General features: G+C 21.6%; 1 protein-coding gene across 1 annotated transcript; it reads left to right on the forward strand.

Annotated features, from left to right (window-relative positions):
- The first annotated feature begins 165 nt into the window (after positions 1-165).
- On the forward strand, positions 166-21,858 carry DICPUDRAFT_91948 (uncharacterized protein). Its single transcript, XM_003287580.1, is given in 3 exon segments — positions 166-192; positions 206-364; positions 21,527-21,858. The coding sequence occupies 2 exon segments, from the start codon at positions 243-245 to the stop codon at positions 21,828-21,830; spliced, it is 426 nt and encodes a 141-aa protein (XP_003287628.1). The 5' UTR covers positions 166-192; positions 206-242; the 3' UTR covers positions 21,831-21,858.
- Positions 21,859-22,919: the final 1,061 nt, after the last annotated feature.

Consider the following 22,919-nt stretch of genomic DNA (forward strand, 5'->3'; position numbering starts at 1 on the left):
GATCCAACCGCATAATATTTTTAAAAAAAAATTTTTTTAAAAAAATTATTCACCAATTTTTTTTTTTTTTTTTTCTTTTTTCTTTTTTCTTTTTCAACTTCAAATATATTTATATTTCTATATTTTATATATATTTTTAAATCTATAATTATTACTATTTTATATAATAGTTTTATTTAAAAACTTTTTAAAGTTATATTTTTTATTTTTTATTTTTTTTATATAAACTACAAACAAAGAAAATGAGCTCTTCAGAAGAGTCATGTTCATCTTCATCAGGTGAAGAAAAGAAAATCAAGAAAACTCCAGTCAAGAAGACTAAGAAAGATCCAAAAACCAAAAAAGGAAAGAAAGAAAAGAGAGGTAGAAAGAAGAACAAGGATGAAAATGCTCCACGTCGTTATCTCTCGCCATTTATCTTCTTCTCTAAAGAATACAGACCAACAATCAAGGCACAAAACCCAAGCAGTACTTTTGGTGAAATCGGTTCACTTTTGGGTCAAAAATGGGGCCAAATCAGTGCTGATGAAAAAAAGAAATATGAAAACATGGCTGCTGAAGACAAAAAGAGATGGGAAATCGAGAAAAAACAATACGACGAAAAATTAAAGAGTCAACCAGTTGAACCATCATCTGAAAGTTCTGATGAAAGCGAATAGACATCTCCTTGCCAATCATTATTATTACAAAAATATAAAAAAAACAAAAAATTTCAAATTTTTTATAACATGTATTCATACTTAATTCAAATAATTCAATCAATATTTTTTTTTTAAAATTTTTTTGAATAATCCAAAAAAGATATTTTTAAAAAAAATGAAAAAAAAAAAAAAAAATAATCATCAACCCTCATAAATATAAATAATAAATTTCAAACAATTTTTCTTTTAAAAAAATAAATAAAATATTATAAATTTTTCCTATATAAAAAAAAAAAAAATAATACCACACAATAATTTTTTAAAATTTTAATACATTTTATAAAAATTTGAATTGTTTTTTTTTAAAAAAAACATTAGACAGATGATAATAATTATAATATCCTTGCAAACCTATTTTACAAAAGATATTGAGTCAAAAGAAGAATGCTAATCACACAAGATGATGATAAAATGGATCCTTTGCCAGTTAAAATAATAAACAAATATCCATTGGATCGACAGCTAGCAGAGCCCACAAAAACAATCAAAACAACCATAAAAAATAGAAAAAATCACAACAATGAAACAAATAAATAACGAATCAGCCAGCAACAGTAGCAAAATCAACAGTTGCAGAATGTATGGCAGCAGCAATCAAAAAAAATAAAGAAACACAAAGAATTTATTATAAAAAAATTTCTTAATGTTTCAAGTATATTGATTTGTGTATTATTAAATGATAAATATGTTGGTACATTTGATCTATCAGTATTTATATGCTAAGGTATTTAAAGAAGCACCCTTTGGAAATGAAATAACAGAAAAGAATTGAAATAGATTTAAAAACAATTAATAAGATCAAAAATCGACAATTACATTTTTCAATGCCCCTCTACAAAATTAAGTATACTTAACAGATTCAATTATTTTTTTCAAAAGTGGTTTTCAACTTTCAAAAATGCTTTGTCTCAAACATTATTGCCGCTCTCGATCTGAAATGTGGTCTGATTATAAAATCTCATATTGCCGATGGTAAAGAACTTGTGTTAGTAATCAACCAAGTATAGTAGAGAAGGAAAGTCAAGAAAATTATTAATATAGTAAGAAATGGAATATAAAGAATAAAAACAATAATGTAGCATATAATAGAAAATAACAGTATTCATAATAATAGTAATGATGTAGATACCTCAAGCAAGAAATGTTGAAAGATCGATTTTTAGGTTTGGGAATATCATATTAATTTTTAACGCCAGAAATATTCATAAATAAATAAATAAATAAATAAATAAATAAATAAATAAATAAATAAATAAATAAATAAATAAATAAATAAAACAAATTAACAAATTAACAAATAAATCAATAAAAAATAAAAATAAAAAATGAAAAAATAATTATTAACTATACTTTGTATAGTTTTTTATGTTTATTGTAATATTTAAATTTTGTATAAAAAAGGAATTTTCTTTTGTTTGTCTGAGATCTATTTTACAAATTATAAAGAATTTGTTTAATTTTTAGGACTATTATAAAATTTTATTATTAATATATTATATTTTTATAAAAAATAAGTATTTTTAAATATATACATACTCTTCTTTTTTTGTAATATCTTGATTATAATTATTATCAGTTGATGATGGTGATACTGGAGTTGTTGGTTTGGGTGGCTTTAGTACTAATTCCTCATCCGGTGCATCAAACAGATCTATTATTGAAAATTTTTCAAGAGTAAGGGGAATTTTGTAGTAGTATTTTTTATTTATATCACAATAGCAAATGTCATAATCAGTTACATAAATGGTTTTAGTGACTACTTCATCGACAAAAATTTCATAATATGGCTTATCTGGACTGAATTTTGGAAGATTATCGTTTTCATTACTCTTTTCTTTTTTTCTTTTCAATGATTTTGATTTTGAAAAAAATATACTATCATTTTCATATTCTAAATCATCATTGAGTTCAGACTTTTCTAACCAGTATTTATTTAATTTTTTATATTCTTTTATTTTTAATAATTGTTTATTTTTCATTTTAAAAATTATTTTATTTATTATTGCTTTTATTATTTAAAATTAATAAAAAAGAGAAATAATGATTATATTGATAGAAATAGTTTATTTAGTGATATATTAGTTTTTTGAATTATTACAATAAAAAAATAAAAATAATAGTTTTTTTTTTTTTTTTATGTAAATAGAAAATTTTAAAAAAAGAAATACAAAAAGAAAGGGTTTTATTTATTTAATTTTATAATATGAGGATTTAAAGCATGTTAATTGGAGCCAGAGTTTAGATTACTTTATTATTGTGTGGTTTAGATAATTAAAAAAAAACTTTAAAGGAATGGGTAAAGATTTAGAATGCTGATACTACAGAAACAAATGTAACATAAAGGAGGAAAGTAAATAGTTATAAAAAATTATTGATAAAGTTTATTTAATTTAAAATTTTTTTTTTTTTTTTTTTTTACTTTTTTTTTTTTTACTTTTTTTTTTTTTACTTTTTTTTTTTTTTAGTTATGTATAAAATTAACGATTGTATTACCGTTATTGAAAATTAACCCGTTTTTCAAAATGGTTTTGGAGAGGCTGTAAATGTTAAGTTCTTTTAAGTTGAAAGAGAATGTGTTTAATTCTTTTAAAAATAATTCTATATCAAAGTCATTATTGATGGATACTGAGTATAAATCAGAAGTTTTTAATAATTCGACCAAGTTTTTGGCAGCATTTTTGATGGGAGAGTCTACTTTGTTTGGGGATCATAATGAATAGGTTTCTAATATTTCTATTTGAAAAAACATTAGCTTTTAAAAAAATGACTAGGTCCATATTGTTGATTACTAATGTTCTAATGGTGGTATTTAGAGTGAGAGCATGGAGAAAATTACAGTTAACAAATTCTAGATCAGATAAAATTAAAGTTTTGATACGGGTAGAGGGGCTTGTTACTATTCTTTTTAAACCATCATTCAAAATGCCGATGTCATAGTTATCATCTCTGTTGCAGGCAGTGGAGGATTTGCAAAAATTTACAAAACCCAATTCTTTGATGGAATTATTTTCTTCAAGAGCTTTGACACAGGATTCCCAACCATTGGCTATATCTGTATCATATCGTACCATTTGAGCAATTTCGTGGAATCTGATAGGAACGTGTAGCAATTTCAATTTGGTCATTGGGTTGTTTAGAATAGTACCTATCGAATGTGGATCTACATAGTCATATTCTGAAACCACCAATTTCTTTACTGAGGAGCTCGTGAAAATGGGTGAATAGTCTACGTGTTGCAAAGAGGGATAGGACTGGTAGTAATTGAAAGAAATATTGGATGGACGCAATTTTAAGATTTGTTCAAAACTGTTTTTGGAGTTATTACCAAACCCTTGGCCATAAATGGAAAGTTTTCTAATCTTTACATGATCTTCTTTGTCTTTTGTTTGATTGTTATAATCAAGGAGTTCTTTTAAAAGAGGTGGAGAGTAATTTCTTTTGGCTTCTAATAAAATATCATATTGAAATTTACTATTTTTTTTATTACTTGTAAACCCGAGTATTTCTTTCATTCTTCCAGGAACACCAACTTGGATAATATGTTTTTTATATTTAAGACTCGAACCATATGGGGAATAGGTATTATTACAATGGTGATACTTGGATGTAAAATTTTCTTTAACAATTCTTTTACAAATAAGTTGAAATGGTTTGGCCTTATATGCTGATAATGAGGAAGATGATGATAGTGTTGGAGAGAGTGGTAACGGTGGTAATGGTTCTATTGCTAGTGATGAGAGTAGTGGAGAAGATGGCAGTGGCGGTAGTGATGATATAGATAGTGATAGTGGCGATGAGGCAGGTAGTAGTGACGATAATGGTGGTAGCGGTGGTAGCGGTGGTAACGATGATATAGATAGTGATAGTGGCGATGAGGCAGGTAGTAGAGACATGGAGAAGGATGGCAGTGGAAGTAATGTATGCACTAGTGGTTTATAATGGATATTATTTCTTTGTAAAACTGATATATAAATATTAACATGTTTATTATTTTTTAAAAAGTATTTGATAAATTTAAACCATTTTTTTGAAACTAATGCATACTGGAGAGTTTCTTTTATTAAATCTGTTGAATAAAGATGACCCGAATATTGATGGGGGGCTCGTTTCGAAAACAAATGATATAGTAATCCATTTAGAGTTTGAATGATTATTTGGTCCCCTATGTTTTTTTTTGTAATATTAATAATATTATTATTACTATTACTATTATTATTTATATATAATTTTTTTTATTAATTTTAGTTTTCTTTGTGAGAGTTACAATGCAAGAATTGGGCGAGCTATTGTCTGTATTGTTAAAAAACTTAAATAAAAATTAATGTATGAAAATTAAATTTATAGTTTAATATATTGGTTTATATTTACATTTACGAATTTGATTTTAAACTATATTTTTATTTAATATAATATTATAGTTGTTGTTCAATCTAATACACAATAGAGAATATTATTAAAAAAAAATTTAAAAACAAATAATGATAAAAAAAAAAAAAAAAAAAAAAAAGTTTGCAAACTTTTCTATCACTTATTTTTAGATTTGTTAATTTGAACTTAATCTTGATTCTATATTGGTGTGAATGTGATTGTAAATATATTTGGATGGGGGGGGGTATTGTGTTAAGTTATTATTACTTGTACAAATTATATTATTGTTAATTTTTAAAAATATAATATTTATTAATAGTATCATTATTATAATAAACACAAAGTAACCACTATAAACACAGGGAATAGTTTTTATTAAGGAACTGAGTTATAACGAGCTTTACATAATTGAATGAACTGGTTGTGTGTTGTTGGTAACACAAACAAAAAAACACACATATTAACAAAATACATTAAAAACACACAACAAAAATTAATTTTTAATATGCAAAAAATGGATAATAAAAAAAAATAATTTATTGAATTTAACTATATATGTTTTCTATTAAAAATTTTTAAGTTGTTGGTGTCGCAATAAAAACTGATAAATAAAATTAATAAAAAAAAAAAAAAAAATTTGGGAGGTTTTTGTTTTTTTTTTTTTCGAAATTAATTTTTTTTGAACAGATCTGTTTTTACCCCGCTACCCCTCTTAGTGTTAATTTTCTTTTTTTTTTTTTTAATTTCAAAAATAATAAAAAATAATTAAATCCTGTGTTAAAATTTGATGTTATTGAGTGTTAATAAATTAATGTGTGTTTATTAAAATACCAACTATACAAATATGATCATATATGTGTGAAAAATAAAAATAAAAATAATTCAAAATATAACTTTAAACTTTTTTTACATACACACAAAGCATATATAAAAACAATTTTTGTTATTAATTTAAAGTATAGAAATATTGACTCATTCCAAATTGGAAATTAAACACAAATATAAATTATTTAATTTTAAATTAAATATTTTTTTTTTTTTTTTTTTTTTTTTTTTTTTTTTTTTTTTTTTTTTTTTTTTTTTTTTTGAATTTATAATAATAATTCATTTTTTTTGTTGAATCAAATATTACTATTACTATTACTTTGTTATTTAAGTTACTTATTTTAAAAATAAAATTTCAATCATTAAAAACAAATATTAAAAAAATGGAGGACGGAAGATATGAATATATAAAATATGCCACTATCAATGGTAAATATAGTTTGTTTTTATATTAATTATATTTAAAATACTAATTTTTATTTTTAAAATTATATAGATTACATTAACTACACCACTGAACAATTGGAGTATCAATCACAAATCACTTGGAACTACATGACTTTTAGAAATGAAGATTTAAGATCAAGAGATTACTTAAAGAAATCAAATGACTCTACACCAATTGTTTATAAAAATTAGTTTGCTTATAAAATCATTAAATAAATAAAATTTTATTTTAATATTTTTCAAAATTCTTATTTTTTTTAATTTAAATTTAAATTTTATTGGTTATTTTGTGTCAAAATTATAAAAAATTTTTTTTATAGTTTTAAAAATGAAAATCTTAATATTATTATTTATTTATTTATTCTGTTTTTTATATTATTATTACGACATTTACTATATTATTACACCTATTACTTTACTATTATTATTACTATTCTATTAATATTATATAATAGTATTGTTATATTCTCTATAAATTTAAATAGAGATCTTGAAAAATACATAAACCCTAAAGTATGAATATTTGGTTCTATAACTGATTAAAAATCTTGCAGTATTAAAATTATTTTGAATAGATATTGATATTTCTATTAAATCCGATGAGTATGTAGTTGTGTTGAGAGCAAATCAAAAGTTTCCAAAGGTAAAGCCTAGACGAAAATATTTTTTGAGGATGTACTTTACTAGTGTTTTTCCTGTATAGTAAACTGCCAAATTATCTAGATGGCATCCAATTTTTTGATTACATTTTTTTGATAGCCAGCAAATGAATTATGAGAATGCTTGGGTTCTTGGAAAAATTACATTGAATTAATATAGTCGGTGATTATTGTTTTGATCAATATAGGAGCTTGCATTGGTTTTTTATTTTGATTCAGCATGCCCATCCTAAAATTCGATAGAGGAGATGATCTACCTGTATACCCAGTTCCATAGACCCATCTTACAAAATTATATTCAAAAGGCAATCTACCCAAGGACATAGTTTTTACCATTGTTTTAAAGTCTTAACCAGAGTAGCAAATTACAACTAAAGTTTCTTTTTAGATCAATTGTTGAAATGGTTTGAATGGACTGGGAGATTAGATTAAGTGTGTTCTTTCTTTGTCAAAGAATAAGAGAGCTTTCATTTTATGAAATTTCAGCTTCTTTGTGAATGGACACTATTCTTTTTTGTAATAACAGAAAACTACAATTGTTTCATGAATATTTGGATTTTTGGAAAGGGAGAGGGGGGCAAAAAAACCTGCTTCTAACATTTTTAATATCCCAATAACCTTATTTCAAAAATCGAAATCTTCAAAAATTAATGTACAACTTTTATTTTATTAGGATGAGAGAAATTACACATTGAATAATATAAAAATTAGTGGTAGTGGGTGTGGATCAAGTTTTTTATTTTTATTGTTTTGTGTTTTAATATAAAAAATAATATGAATTTAAACACATTTGTGGGTAGAGGGGGTAAATATATTGGGTTTGTTCATAAAAAATGAATACAATATTAAAAAATTATTTTTGATTGAATATAGATTTTATATAAATTTCAATATGATATAAAAAAAAAAAGATAAAAAAAATATTTCTTCCTATATTTTAAGTTTAATACGATAATATAAATTGGTATTTTAGGCAACAAATATATTTTTAAATTACAACATGTTCATATTAAATTTATTATATGTAAAATAAAATTAAATAATGAATTAGTTTTTTTTATTTTTTATTAATATTAATTATAATTATAATTTTGAAGTGGTAATCTAAAATTATGTGATTGTTTATTGTTCAAAAAAAAAAAAGTGTGTGTTTTGATAAAAATTATATTTTTGTTAAACGAGCAAATAGTATTTATAAAAATAAAAATATTTATTCAAATTATTAAATTAATCATTCTTTTAAATTTTTTTAATTCAAAATTATTATAATAAAATCATTTAAATATAAAGTTTTATTAGAAAAATATTTAAAATTTTTTTTAAAATGGGTTTGAAAATATTTTTTAAAATGGGTTTGAATATATTTATAATAATTTATTTAAAATTTTTTTTTTTAAAAAAAAAAAAAAAAAAAAAAAAAATCATCAACTTTGAAATTTCAAATAATTTTTCTTTTTAAAAAAAAAAGTAATTTTTTTATTTTTTAATATTAGACAGATGATAATAATTACAATATCCTTGCAAAGCTCAGTAAAGAATTTAAATTAACATTAGAGAATCTAATAAAAGATATAATGGCCAAAAAGAAAATGAAAATTGCTTGTTTACTTAAATAAATGTAAAGTTTTTAATAATTCAAACTTTGAAGAATTAAAAGTAAATATAAATACTATTTCTTATAACAAAACGGGTAGATTTATAAAAGATATTCAGTATTAACTAACGATATAAAAAATAGTTTATAGAAATAATTAAAAAGAGGTTACTTAATCACTGCTTCAATAAACATTCAACTTTGGGCAAATAAGAACGAATATAAAATATTAAAATGGTTTGAGGAGGTATTGAAAATAATCATTCAAGAACATAAATATAATCATACTATAGAGGAACTCCACTCAAATCTCAACTCAGATTCATAATGGGCATACACAAATAGCAGTACGAGACGATCATTTATAAATAAACTTTAATAAGAAACACTAATAATTACAACATTAATATTATCTATTAATGATAGCAAAATTATTAATTATAATAACAAAAACCAAAATAATGATAGTAATATCAACCAAAACGAAAAAAATGCAAAGCAATAAACAAAAACAGGTTCAAAATAATGGTTTTTCACTTGAAATTAATAGATTTATAATACAGACATTTTTGATAACCAAATTCACCCTCCACTTACTCTAGAGTATAGAATCACAAAGAAATCAGATAACCTTTCATCAACAACTCTTATAATCCTAACAAACTCAACACAATATGAAAGTATATTAACCCAATTACATTCTCAATAACCCAACCACAAATAATAATTAATATTGGCATACTTGAAGATGCCCACTCACAAGAAATCAGTCAAAAGAAGAACGCAAATCACACAGGGCGATGATAGAGTAGATCCTTTGCCAGTTAAAATAATAAATCCATTCTATCAACAACAGAGCCCACAAAAATAATCAAAACAACCATAAAAATTAGAAAGACTCACAACAATCAAACTAATAAATAACGAATCAACAACAGTAGCAAAATCAACACATACGTCAACAGTTGCAGAATGTATGGCAGAAGCAACCAAGAAACAGCACAAATTTTTTTGGTACCACTTAAAGAACTGAACACAATAGTAACTAAAATAATAGTAATAAAATCAATACATTCAATGAGTTTTAAGAAGGCAATTTACAAATAACAGTAGTTGTAGTAATTATAATAGACTCAAATTGGGTAATAAAAATTCATATGGCAATTTAATGAATTTCGCAAATTATCAAGATAATCTTGGAAATGGTATTCAAGTTGAAAACATATGGAAATTTAAATTGTTATAATAATAATAATAAAAACATAGGCAAGATTAGATTCAAAACCTTATTAGAAGTTATAAGCTCCAAAATAAAGCAATATCTACCTTTAGGTTATAGTAATAATTAAATAAAAATAAAAATAAAATTAAAATTAAAATTAAAATATAATCAAAATTGTTTTTATTTATTTGTTTATAATTGTTTCTTTTTATTTATTTGTTTTTGTTATTATCTATTTGTTCTTTTTATTACCTCTTCAAATTTGGTTGAGTTTTAAATGTTAAAAATAGAACCATTAAAAATAGAACATTATTTTTTTTTTCAAAAATTAAAAGGAAATTAAGAAAATATTTATATGGATGAAGAACAAGGTTGTATATAATTTCATTAAAAATTAGTAATAAAACTTAGATAAAAAAAAAGCGGATAGGTGTGTTGCTCGTTTAACAAAAAAATAATTTTATCAAAACACACCCACTATACCAATTTTTAAAAGCTTTACTTTTTTTTTTTAAAAATAAAAATATTATTTTTTATTTTGTGCATTATTTTTTTTTGTGTGTTGATTTGGGGGAAGTGGGGTTTTTTGTTTTGTTTCTATTGTGTTGAAAGATAACAACATTTCCCTTATAACTTTTTTTCTTGAGCGAATGAACAATTACATTCTTATATTGCATTTGACTTTAAAATTTTTTTTTTTTATATCATATTGAAATTTATATAAAATTTATATTCAACCAAAAATAATTATTTATTATATAATAGAATATGTGGTGTATTGTTATTTTTTATGTGCAAAACCAATGTATTTACCCCCTCTACCCACAAATGTGTTTAAGTTCATATTAAAACACAAAACAATAAAAATAAAAACCTCTACCACTAATTTTTATATTATTCAATTTGTAATTTCTCATAAATAAAGTTAATGCACTTATACATTAATTTTTAAAATAAAAATTATTTATTACTATTAATATTTAAAATAATTAACAGTTTTTTTTTGTAGTTAATTTGTTTAATTTTATTGTGAATAAATAATTAAAATATCATACCTTTGTAATTAAAAAAGGATTATAGTATATAAATAGATTTTTGGTTGTGTGAAGAAACATGGGTACACAAATTTTAAAAAAAAATATATTTTATTTAATTGTTCTATTTATAATCTCTTGATTTATCTAAATCTTAAATTATTGATTTAAATCAACAGTTTTCCATAAAATGTTACAAACTCTATCAGCTTAACCAGGAATTCTTTAAGCCACCTCTATCAATCCTTTTTTACAGGATGGTATTCTATTCTTCTTATTTTTACTTTTTCTTTAGAATTTACTATATGAAGATCACCATCTTTTTTAAAAAAAGAAGAAAATACCATTTTTTTTCCAGTATCCATCTTTTATTTAAAAAAAGAGTGGATTAATAAAAATAAGAGTGTTAGAAGACTAGAAGACCACCTGGGAAAAATAAATGGTAACAAAATGGTGATTTCCATTTTAATAATTCAAATTAAAGGACTGTGTAGATTATTGACACCAATCACCATTTTGTTTTCTATTTATTTTTCCCAGATGGGTCCTCCTGTCTTCTAACACTCTTATTTTTATAAGAGGGCCACCGGCTTTTTTTGAAAAAAAAAAACTTATAAATTTAAATTAGTTTCAAAATAAATAAAAAATAAAAAAAAAAAAAATTTCTTACTTTTGCTTTTAAATCCTTATACATTTTAATAATGCAATAAAGATATATAAAATCAACTATAATTTTAAACAGAGAATTAATAATTTAAATTTTTTTTATATTAATGGTAAGAAAATAAAAATAAATTATTTGTTAATTACCTTTTTACGCAGAACCAAGCAGAACTTTTTCTACCTTCCATCAACAACTCCATATGTACTTCATTTGATGCCATTTTGTTTCCAGTATCCATCTTTTATATAAAAAAGGGTGGATTAATATTTGTTTTTTTATTTTTTATATTTTATTAATTATATTTTTTATGCTTACTTTCATAAATGAAACATATTTTAATATTTTTATTATTGGTGTCAATAATCTACATAGTCTATTAATTTGAATTAATAAAATGGAAATCACCGTTTTGTTTCCATTTATTTTTTCAAGATGGGTCCTCTAGTCTCCTTTTTGTTTCCATCAATAATTTTGAGATGGGTCCTCTAATTAGTCAACTCTTTTATTTTAACCTTCTCTTTAGAGTGGACTAAATGAAGACCACCGTCTTTTTTAAAAAAACTAATAAATTTAAATTAGTTTCAAAATAAAATAAAAAAAATAAAAAAATTTTCTTACTTTAGCATTTAAATTCTTTTGCGGTTTAAATATTGCTGTGGTTGCAATAAAGATCTATAAAATCAACAATAATTTTAACCAGAGAATTAAAATTTTAAAATTTTTTTTATATTAATGGTAAGAAAATAAAAATAAATTATAAATTATTTGTTAATTACCTTTTTACGCAGAACCAAGCAGAACTTTTTCTACCTTCCATCAACAACTCCATATGTACTTCATTTGATGCCATTTTGTTTCCAGTATCCATCTTTTATATAAAAAAAGGGTGGATTAATATTTATTTTTTATTTTATTAATTATATTTTTTATGCTTACTTTCATAAATGAAACATATTTTAATATTTTTATTATTGGTGTCAATAATCTACATAGTCTATTAATTTGAATTAATAAAATGGAAATCTCCATTCTGTTTCCATTTGTTTTTTCAAGATGGATCCTCTTGTCTCCATTCTGTTTCCATTTATTTTTTCAAGATGGGTCTATAAAATCAACTATAATTTTAAACAGAGAATTAACAATTTAAATTTTTTTTATATTAATGGTAAGAAAATAAAATAAAATATAAATTATTTGTTAATTACCTTTTTAAGCAGAACCAAGCAGAACTTTTTCTACCTCTTCCATCAACAACCCCATCTCCAGATGCACTTAAATTGATCACTTGCATTATTTTGGTTATTCCCTTGTTAAGGGGTATTTTTGGGGAATTGATCATTTGGTTGTTATATTAAAAATGTTTCACCTCTTTTTTTCAATAGATTGAAAAAATGGATTAGAGGAATTTGTGTCTATATATCAAGAAGCAATAAAAAGAGATAGAGTTAATTCTTTTATAAATATAGACACAAATTTTAAAAATGAAACATTATGATAATAAAAAAAAAAAAAAATTCAATTTATAAAAAAAAAACAAAAAACCCTTTTTTTTTTTTTTCAATTTTTAGGGATTTTTTAAATATTAAATAGAGATTTTTTATAAAAATAGATTATTTTATTATAAAAAAATCAATATTTTTCAATAAAATTTATAAATTCCAACAAAATATAATTTTAGAATTTTAAAAAAGCAGTTTTTTTTTTGGGCATTCACCCATTATAAAAATTTAATTTTTTTTTTACAAAAAATTCTGACCCTAATCTCATTTCATTTTTTTAAGCATATCCATTATAAATTACAAAAAAAAAAAAATTGTTTTCATAGAATATTGCGCAATACAATCATACTTAATATTTAATCCTATAAAATCAAAAGTAACAATTCATATTACACATTTTTATGAATGAAAATTCAAATTGATATTCATTATTATTGCCCATTTGAAAAAAAAAATTAAATTATTTTATTTTAAAAAAATTTTTAATTTTTTTTTATGAAGTGAATTATGAGAAATCTTTTTGATTTTTTTGTAATTTTGTAATTTTATTAAATATCAAAGGGAATTTAATGGGTGAGAGGATTTAAAAATCATTAACATTCCTATATTTCAGTTTTTTTTTTTTTTTTAGATTAATTTTCAAGTAAATGCAAACAAGATGTAATACAAAAAATTTTATTATTATGATAATTAAAACAATTTTTGGATTTTTAAAATATTCATCTTTAATATTTGAGAATTGCCCAAAATATTATTTGATTTATTTTTTTAAAATTTTTTTTTTTTATTTAAAAAACTTTTTTTTTTTTTTTTTTTTTCCATTTTTTTTGTGATGATTTTGGGAAAAGTTGGGTTTTTTAATTTTTTTTTGCATATTAAAATTTTTTTTTTAATTTCAATAATAATTATATAATTATTCATTATAAACAAATTGAAAATAGATTTTTAACCAATCAAAAACATCAAGTTTTATTAAATTATATTTTTTATTATATTATTATTATTATTTTATTTTGATCTCTTTACCAGGATCTGAGTTTATTTCTTTTGTTATGACCAATTGGTTAGAAAAAATTAAGTTTTTTTAAAAAAAAATATATAAAAATTTTATTTAGTTTGCATTAGTTTTTAATTATTTTAAAGATTCATTTCATAATTTTTTTTTTGAATGGTAAAAATATTTCCATTGGTTATAAAAACCAACCCGCTATTTTCAAAAGAAAATATGTTATATTGATCTTTGATAATACTGGAAAAAGCGTTTATGATTAATTTTAATTCGACTATTGAAAGACTTGTTCCAGCCATGAAAGTCGATGTTACAAATGGTAATGGGTCTATATACACGAGGTATCTAATATCACCCTTGTAAACATTGAAAATATCTTTCAGAATTTCATACTGTCGCCCGCAAGGATTACATAAAAAACATTCGCTAAATTAAAAAAAAAAATATTAATATTTTTATAAACAATAAATTAATGATGTTAAACTTACTCTGGGCCCATTGTCCATACAGTTGAGGTAGCTTTACATCTCTTACTATTAAATTTATTAGATATATTTGAAATTAGTTTTAATAAAAAAAATATTATATATAATTAATTTTACTTACCAAATTCTATCTGAAGGTGCACCTTCCTTTCTAACATTTAAATTATTACAATTTTCTTTTAAATTTTCCATTTTTTTTTTTTTTTTGAAATAATGAATAATATTATAAAACAGGTTTAAATTATTTTTTTTAAAAAAAAAAAAAAAAAAAGAAAAAAATAAAAATTAAATAAGATTTAAAAAATGAACTTAATTTTAAATTTTTTATTTAATATTAAAATATATTTATTTATTATTATTTATTTAATATATAATAAAAATATATTTGGTTATTGCTATTATAATATTGAAAAGGTGTTTGAAAAATTATGTGATTGGTTATATGTTAAAAAAAAAGTAATATGGAGAACGTTGCTTCTTTGGAGGGGTAATAAATTTTTGTGTTAATGTTATCTCTTTCACCAAAATAGAAACAAAAAAAAATAGAACAAAATTAATAATTAAAATTAATAAAAATATTAAAAAAAAATAATTATATTTTTATCTTTAAAAAACAAGTAAAAGCTATTTCAAATATGGGTATAGTGATAAAAAATAAAACACACCTACCACACATTTGCATAATGAAAACACACTTTTGCTTTTTTTTTTCTTTATTGTTTTTTTAGAAACCCACCCACTATCCAAATTTGATTGTTATAAATGAAACTATATATAACCTTTCACCCTCATCATTATAAATTTTTCTTAACTTCCTTTTAATATTTTTAAAAAAAAAAACAATATAATAATATAATTATAATTAAAATTATAATAAAAAATATAGTTCTATTTTTAAATGGTTCTATTTTTAACACTTTGAGACTCAATTTTAAAGAGTCAATTAAAGAACTCTATACAAATAAATAATAACATAAAAACAAATAAATAAAAACAAATAATAATTATTTCTTTTTATTTTTTATTATTTTTAACTATTATAGAAATAATAATAATAAATAAAAAGAAATAATTATTAACAAATAAATAAAAACAATTTTGAATATATTTTAAAATTATCAATTAAAAATGTTTTATTTTTATTTTATTATTGTTGTTACTATAACCTAAAGGTTGATATTGACTTTATTTTGAAGCTAATAACTTTTCTAAAAAGGTTTTAAATTTTGCATTCATACCTTAGGAAATTAATTAAACATCATTTGGTAAACTGTCAGAAATAAAAACTAATTCTTCCATCTATTACACGGGCCTTGAGAGTTGAAATGATCTCTATGGGAAATTTTAATGATGTTAACCATTTAACCATTTAATGTAACCATTCACTAACCTTTTTATTTGATAAATCGTTAACAGTATCTCTTGAATGTTTGCTATACACTGTGTTGCTATTCATTTTTATACAAAGGCTTATTCATGAGAACACTGTTTTTGCTATTGTTGTAATTGTTATTATATTATTTCAATTAAAATTTCCATGTGTTTTCATCTTGAATACCATTTCTAAGATTATGAATAATCAAAAGAATAATAATAATGATTATTATATTTGATTTGATTATTGCCTTATCTTATTGTTTAAACACTTCAATCTGCACGATTGAATTATGGCATTCTCTATCTGTATTTGTATATTGTTTAATAGGCTAGAATCTGCTTCTCTTTTTAAAAGAATGTTTAAAGGTAGTTTGTCTGTAAGTGGTTTGTGATGGATGTCATTTCTGATCTTATATTAGTTTGCACTTTGATCAATACGGATGGTGTTATTTTGGATCTTTAAAGCCTCGGTTCCATAATCACAGCCAAAACAAAAATCACAAGGAATAGCCCCTACTATTGTTTATTACTGTTACTATTATTATTATCGCTGCTATTATTATTATTATTGTTTTATTGTTATACTATCATTATTTATTTTAATCTGATTATTTTTTGAAATATATAATTCAAAACAAATACAATATTGGAAATATAATTTAAACAAATAAAACGTGGACTTAGTTGTAAACAAAAAAAATAAATAAAAAATTAAAAAAAAAAAAAAAAAAAAAAAAAAGAAATTTTTTCGAATTTTATTTTTTAAAATAAAATTTATTTTATGCAGAATAAAAAACTTTATTTATTTATTTTAGAAAGAGTAAAAATATTGTATAACAAAATATTAATTATTTGAATACACAATTATATGAGTAAAATAAAAGTGATTTTCTCTATTTGTTTTTTGTAATTTTATTTCAAAAAGTGGGTGGTGATTTAAATCTCACTATTTTTTTAAGGCTGCCTTTTTACAAAATATTTTTGGTGTGTATTTTTTCAAGGGGGTGTTTGGATGTGTTTTTTTAAATTAATATCATTTTTTAATTTTGGATTTGCATCACTTTTTTTTTATACACAAAAAAAAAAAAAATTTCATTTTTTAATTTTTTTTTGTCAAGACACCCTTGTATTTTTTTTTAAAAATTAAAATGATAATTTCAAAATTGAGCATTTGGAGGGTTATGATTTAGATCTCACTGTTTTTTAACACTTTCTTTAAGGTATTTGGAGGGGACGCTGATGAACTTTTTATATGATAAGATTTTTACAAACAATTTTAAAATGTATTTTTTTTATAAATTGGTGTGATAAATAATTTTTTTCTTCAAAAAATAGGACACTAACCATATTTTAATGTGAAAATGTTAATATTTTACTTTCGCAATTAAAAAATTTTAATGGCAAAAATTTATTAAGAAATTATGACGCCATGTAAAATCATACTATTTTTTGCCTCATAAGAAATAACTGTTTTGAAAAAGAAATAAATAAAAATAAACAAATATTTTAATTTTTTTATTATATATCTGATTATTTTTATTAATCTTAATATATTTTTTTTGAAGTTAGATTTATTTATTTTATTCGTTTATTTTTTTTTTTTTTTTTTTTTTTTTTTAATAATATTTTTTTGAAATTTTATACCAATCAAATATTTAAATTTTTTATAAGCTATACACATTTGGAATTATTTATGTATCTACAACCTAGAAAGTGTATTATTGCCTTATCTAATTTTGCTTAAACCCTGGGATACTGCTCTGTTTCTGAACTTGTGATAAAAAATTATTTGAAAAAAAAAAAAAAAAAATAAATATAGAAAATAAACAAATCTAACTTCAAAAATAAATCAAATTATAAAAAAAAATATATAAAATTAAAATATTTGTTTTTACAAAATAATTTTTAAATAAATACAAAAAATAAAGAGAGAAAATCATTTTTATTTGAACAATCAATATTTTATTATGTGTTATTTCTCTCTCTTTAAATTTCTTTTTAAAACAAAGTTTTTTTTTATAACAATAAAATCAAAGTATAATAAATAGAAAAATTTAATTTATGATGAAAAAAAAAAAAAAAAAAAATCTTCTTTTATAATTTTTAAAAAAAAAATATCAATAAATAAATTTAAAAAAAAAATAGAAAAATTATTATTTTTCTTTAAAGTTAATTTATATTTATTTATTGATATTTTTTAATAATATTTATTTATTTTAACCCTTAAAGTCTCCCAATTTATTAATTTATTTGACTTAAAAAAAAAAATTTTAAAAAAAAATTAAAAAATTCAAAAATAAAATTTTTTTTTTTAATTTATATTATATTACTCAAAAAAAAGAATGTTTTTATTTTATTTTTTACTTTTTTAGATTATTATTATTAATATTACTATCCTTGATTTTAAAATCAAAATGAGGATTATGAAAGACCATACTACAGTCTTTATATAAACAGATTTTATGACACACTCGTTATATACACCCATATCATTATAAAAACCTTTAACTTTAAGGGGATGATATGCACAATTTTTTTTTGAATTTTCCACTCTTGGGTATGTTCTTTCATTTCGTTGTGGATCGATAACCATTTTTGTTGGGTCTACATAATTATGGCAAAAATTGTATTACTCTTGGAGTTTTCAAAAATTTTGTAATAAAACCACCTTTACCATCGAAAAATAATATAAATATATTTTTTTTTAAATATTATACTTTAAATTTATTTTTTACGATTTACTAATATTCCACTTTTTTTTTTTAAATTCAAAAAGAAATGAAATAAAAAGAAAGGTTGTGGAAAAAAAAAGGAAAAAGTCAGTATTATATTTGTATCTTCAAGAAAGAAAGGTAGACCACCCAAAGAAAAGCCAGAGACCTGCTATGTTTGCAGATCTGGAATCACACCAGGGTGGAGATATGGATGGATAGACTTGGAGGGTGTATCAACAAAAGTATCCATGTGTAATGCATGCGGGCTCCACAATGCTAAACAAAAATGAAATGGAGATTCATGAGGGAACAACATAGCATCTAGGAACTATTAAACTACGACAAAGACTAATAAACAATAAAAAAAATAATTTTATTTATAGTTTTATCAATTGTTATTTATTTTTATGGGATCAATATTTTGTATACCGAATTTTTTTAATTTGGTTTTGTCTTTGAGACCATATGAATTTCATAAAAGCCCCGATTGTTGTTGTTGTAATTGCGATTGTAGTTGGTTGTGGCTATAGTAGGTATTTTGTGTATTGTGAGTCTGTTGTGGATCATTTAATTGCACTCTTTCTTATTCTTAGATATGATATTGACGAATTTGTTGCATCCTTAATGCAGTTTGACGTTCTAGCTCTTCTGGGGTTGGTTGGGATTGTTGTCACAGTAGTTGGTTGTGGTCATAGTAGGTATTTTGTGTGGTAATGTTTCTTTTTTAATAATCTAGATTATTAAAAAAGTTGCATGAGTGAAGCGCATTCCATAATGGTTTAAAAAAAAAAAAAATAAAAAAGCAATATTAGTATAAAGCTATAAGAAAAAGCAAATATATTTTAGAATAGTTACCTCTGGAAGACAATCATAGGACATTTTTTAGAAATTATAAATTTTCTTTGTAATCTAAAAAGAATTTATTGATAATAAAAAATGAAGTGAAATGAAATATTAAAAAAAAAAATTATAAAAAAATAATATTAATATTTATTTAATCATCCAAAATTAATTGCATTGTCTATTAACAATAAATGCATACTTGTTTTTATTATTGTTATTATTTGTATATGTTTTTTTAAAAAACTTAAATTTTTTTAAGTTGTTGTATTCTATTTTTAATTTTTTTTTTATTATTTCTTTTTTTTCATATTTAATTTTGTTTCTATTATAATCTAATATGAATGATTATAAGAAAAGAAAATAATATGATGATTAATGGAATATAATAATATGTGAAATAAATTTTTAGAGCACAAACACAACAAACACACAACAAACACACAACCAACAAAAACAACACACAACACACAACACACAACACACAACACACAACACACAAACACCCAACAGACACTATAAAAATTGAAATGGATTGAAAGTTAAGCAGATTGGAATTTTATTGAAAATAAAAAATATATAGCTGTATTATATTATTTATTAAATTTTGTATTGATATCGAACACTACTGTTTGTAGAAAAAAGGGATGGAACATCAACACAAATCTATTAAATCGAATTTGTTTTCTTTATTTATTTTAAACAATAATATTAATAATTAACATAATTTAATTTAATTACACACTAAAATTGTTATTATATTTTATTATTATCTTTGTTTTTTGAGACAAAATAATATTGTGTTTGCTAATTTAATATAAAAAACTTTAATGCTACCTAATATATCAAATTTTTTTTTTTTTTTTTATTTATATTTTTTTTATTTTAATTATAATTAAATCTGTTATTGCTTCATTATAACATCATTTTATCAAATTGATAATAGTATAGAAAAATGTGTGATGTTCTGTGTGTGTGTTTGTTATTTTTTTTTCAAACACACAAACATCTTGTTTCTTTTTGGAAGCTCTATATATGTAACCACCAGTGTTTTTTATTTATTTTTCTATTTTTTAATTGGTTGGCTGTGTGAATGATTTTTTGAAATTATAAAAATACATAATAAAAAAACACATTGGAACGATAAAAAATAACAACAAAAATATGATAACCGCAATAAAAACAACAAATACAAAAAATAAACTGTGAACGTTACTTTGATAAGCATATTTACATAGAGAATACATGTGCCATTTCTAGAGATATCAATGTTATGGTCGAAGAATATCGAACACTTTTCTTGCATTTCATAATATTGGCAGGTTTTATTTTAAACTCTGAATCTGTACATCCATTTCTTAATTGATGTATTTGAATAGATAATAAAATTGAATAATGCATAGATTTATCGGCTCATCAAATTTGAATGTTTGAATATTTCATTGATAGTTTTTAATAGTATATTATCTTTGTGTTTGATGGGATGTAGATTTCTTTTTGTCTATGTCTTTAATCGAATTCCTTCTGGTAATAGGTATTTAATTTGTTCCTTCATCATCATCCATTGATTATATATTTTTTATTTTATAATTTATTTATATATTTACTTATTAATTAATTAATTTATTATTTATTTATCTTTTTATTATATTGCATTTTATTAATATATATTTAAAAATGTGAAAAATGCGCGCATTTTCCTCTTTAATTTTTTAAATAATTAAAAAAAATTAAATTATTAATTATTTTTTTCAAAATTTTTTTTTTTTTTTTTTTTAAAAAAAAAAAAAATTTTATTTTTTTATTTTTAAAAATTTTTTATTTTTTTTTTTTTTTTCTTTTTTTTCCAACATCAAACATATATTTCTATATTTTTAAATCTATAATTATTACTATTTAATTATATTATTTAAAAACTTTTTAAAGTTATATATTATATTTTTTATTTTTTTTATATAAACTACAAACAAAGAAAATGAGCTCTTCAGAAGAGTCATGTTCATCTTCATCAGGTGAAGAAAAGAAAATCAAGAAAACTCCAGTCAAGAAGACTAAGAAAGATCCAAAAACCAAAAAAGGAAAGAAAGAAAAGAGAGGTAGAAAGAAGAACAAGGATGAAAATGCTCCACGTCGTTATCTCTCGCCATTCATCTACTTCTCTAAAGAATACAGACCGACTGTCAAAGCACAAAACCCAAGCAGTACTTTTGGTGAAATCGGTTCACTTTTAGGTCAAAAATGGAGCCAAATCAGTGCTGATGAAAAGAAGAAATATGAAAAAATGGCTGCTGAAGACAAAAAGAGATGGGAAGTCGAGAAAAAACAATACGAAGAAAAATTAAAGAGTCAACCAGCTGAACCATCATCCGGCAGTTCTGATGAAAGCGAATAGACACACAACTCTCCTCACCAATCATTATAAAAAAAAAAAAATAAAAAAATAAATAAAAAAATAAATAAAAAAAAAAATAAAAAAAAAAAAATAAACAATTCAAATTTTTTATAAAATGTATTAAAATTTTATATTTAAAATTTTTTTTACTCATACTTTGAATTCAAATAATTCAATCAATAAATTTGGTGAAAAAATGAAAAGCTTTTAGGAAAAAATTAAAAAAAGTTTGTGTAAAAATAAAAAATTTTTTTTTTTTTTTTTTTTTTTTTTTTTTAATAGAGTTTCATCCCACAAATTTGCCAAATTTACCGTTTTTTTTGCAAAAAAAAAAAATAAAAAAAAATTAATTTAAAAAAAAAATTAAAAATAAAAAAAAATTATAATAAAACTATTTGAATAAAATTTTGAAGATATATTTATTTAATTGGTTTGTTTGTTTTGGCCGATGGTTTGCTTATTTTAATCCTATTGGTAGCAAATGGTAAAAAGATATGTTTTTGAACATACCAAACAAAGTTAAAATTTTTTTCTTTATATTGAAAAATATTTAAATTGATCATTTTTATTTTTTTAAAAAAATTTATATAAAAAAATAAATAAATAAATAGATAAATAAATATTATAAAATATTTTATAAATAGTTAATTTAAAAAAAAATTTTAAATAAAAAAAAAAAATAAAAAAATAACTCCGCTGTCTCTCCATCTCTTTAAAGATTTTATCCTCTTTATCTTTTTCATTGTTTAACAAGTGAACAACAATTGATGCTATCAAATCATCTTTCAATGTCCTTTTGTTGTTATCATTTTTGTTTGGCAAAATATCTATTTTAAATGTTTGAATAACCGAGTTTAGGATTGGGGTTTTGAAAGATTTGATTTTCTTTTCTAAAACTTCATCATCAGCTAATAAACCAAGTTTTGTGGCCAATGAACAATATAAACCATAAAGTTTTTTTTTATTTGTTTCCAAACAATTGAAAAGGAATTTAAAAAATTGTTTGGATCTTTATAATTTTTATGAAAAAAGAATAAAAGAATTTCAAATAAAAGTAAAACATCACCACTTGAGCTATGACGATTGATA

The sequence above is a fragment of the Dictyostelium purpureum genome (genome assembly GCF_000190715.1).
Source record: "Dictyostelium purpureum unplaced genomic scaffold DICPUscaffold_105, whole genome shotgun sequence".
NCBI classification, from domain to species: Eukaryota; Evosea; class Eumycetozoa; order Dictyosteliales; family Dictyosteliaceae; genus Dictyostelium; species Dictyostelium purpureum.

What these genes read in the sequence shown, in the direction of transcription:
- DICPUDRAFT_91948 (XM_003287580.1), top strand. Translation starts at nt 243, where the DNA reads ATGAGCTCTTCAGAAGAGTCATGTTCATCTTCATCAGGTGAAGAAAAG. An exon ending in GGAAAGAAAGAAAAGAGAGG is followed by an intron (nt 365 to 21,526) that starts TAGAAAGAAGAA and finishes AGGAAAGAAAGA; the next exon opens with AAAGAGAGGTAGAAAGAAGA.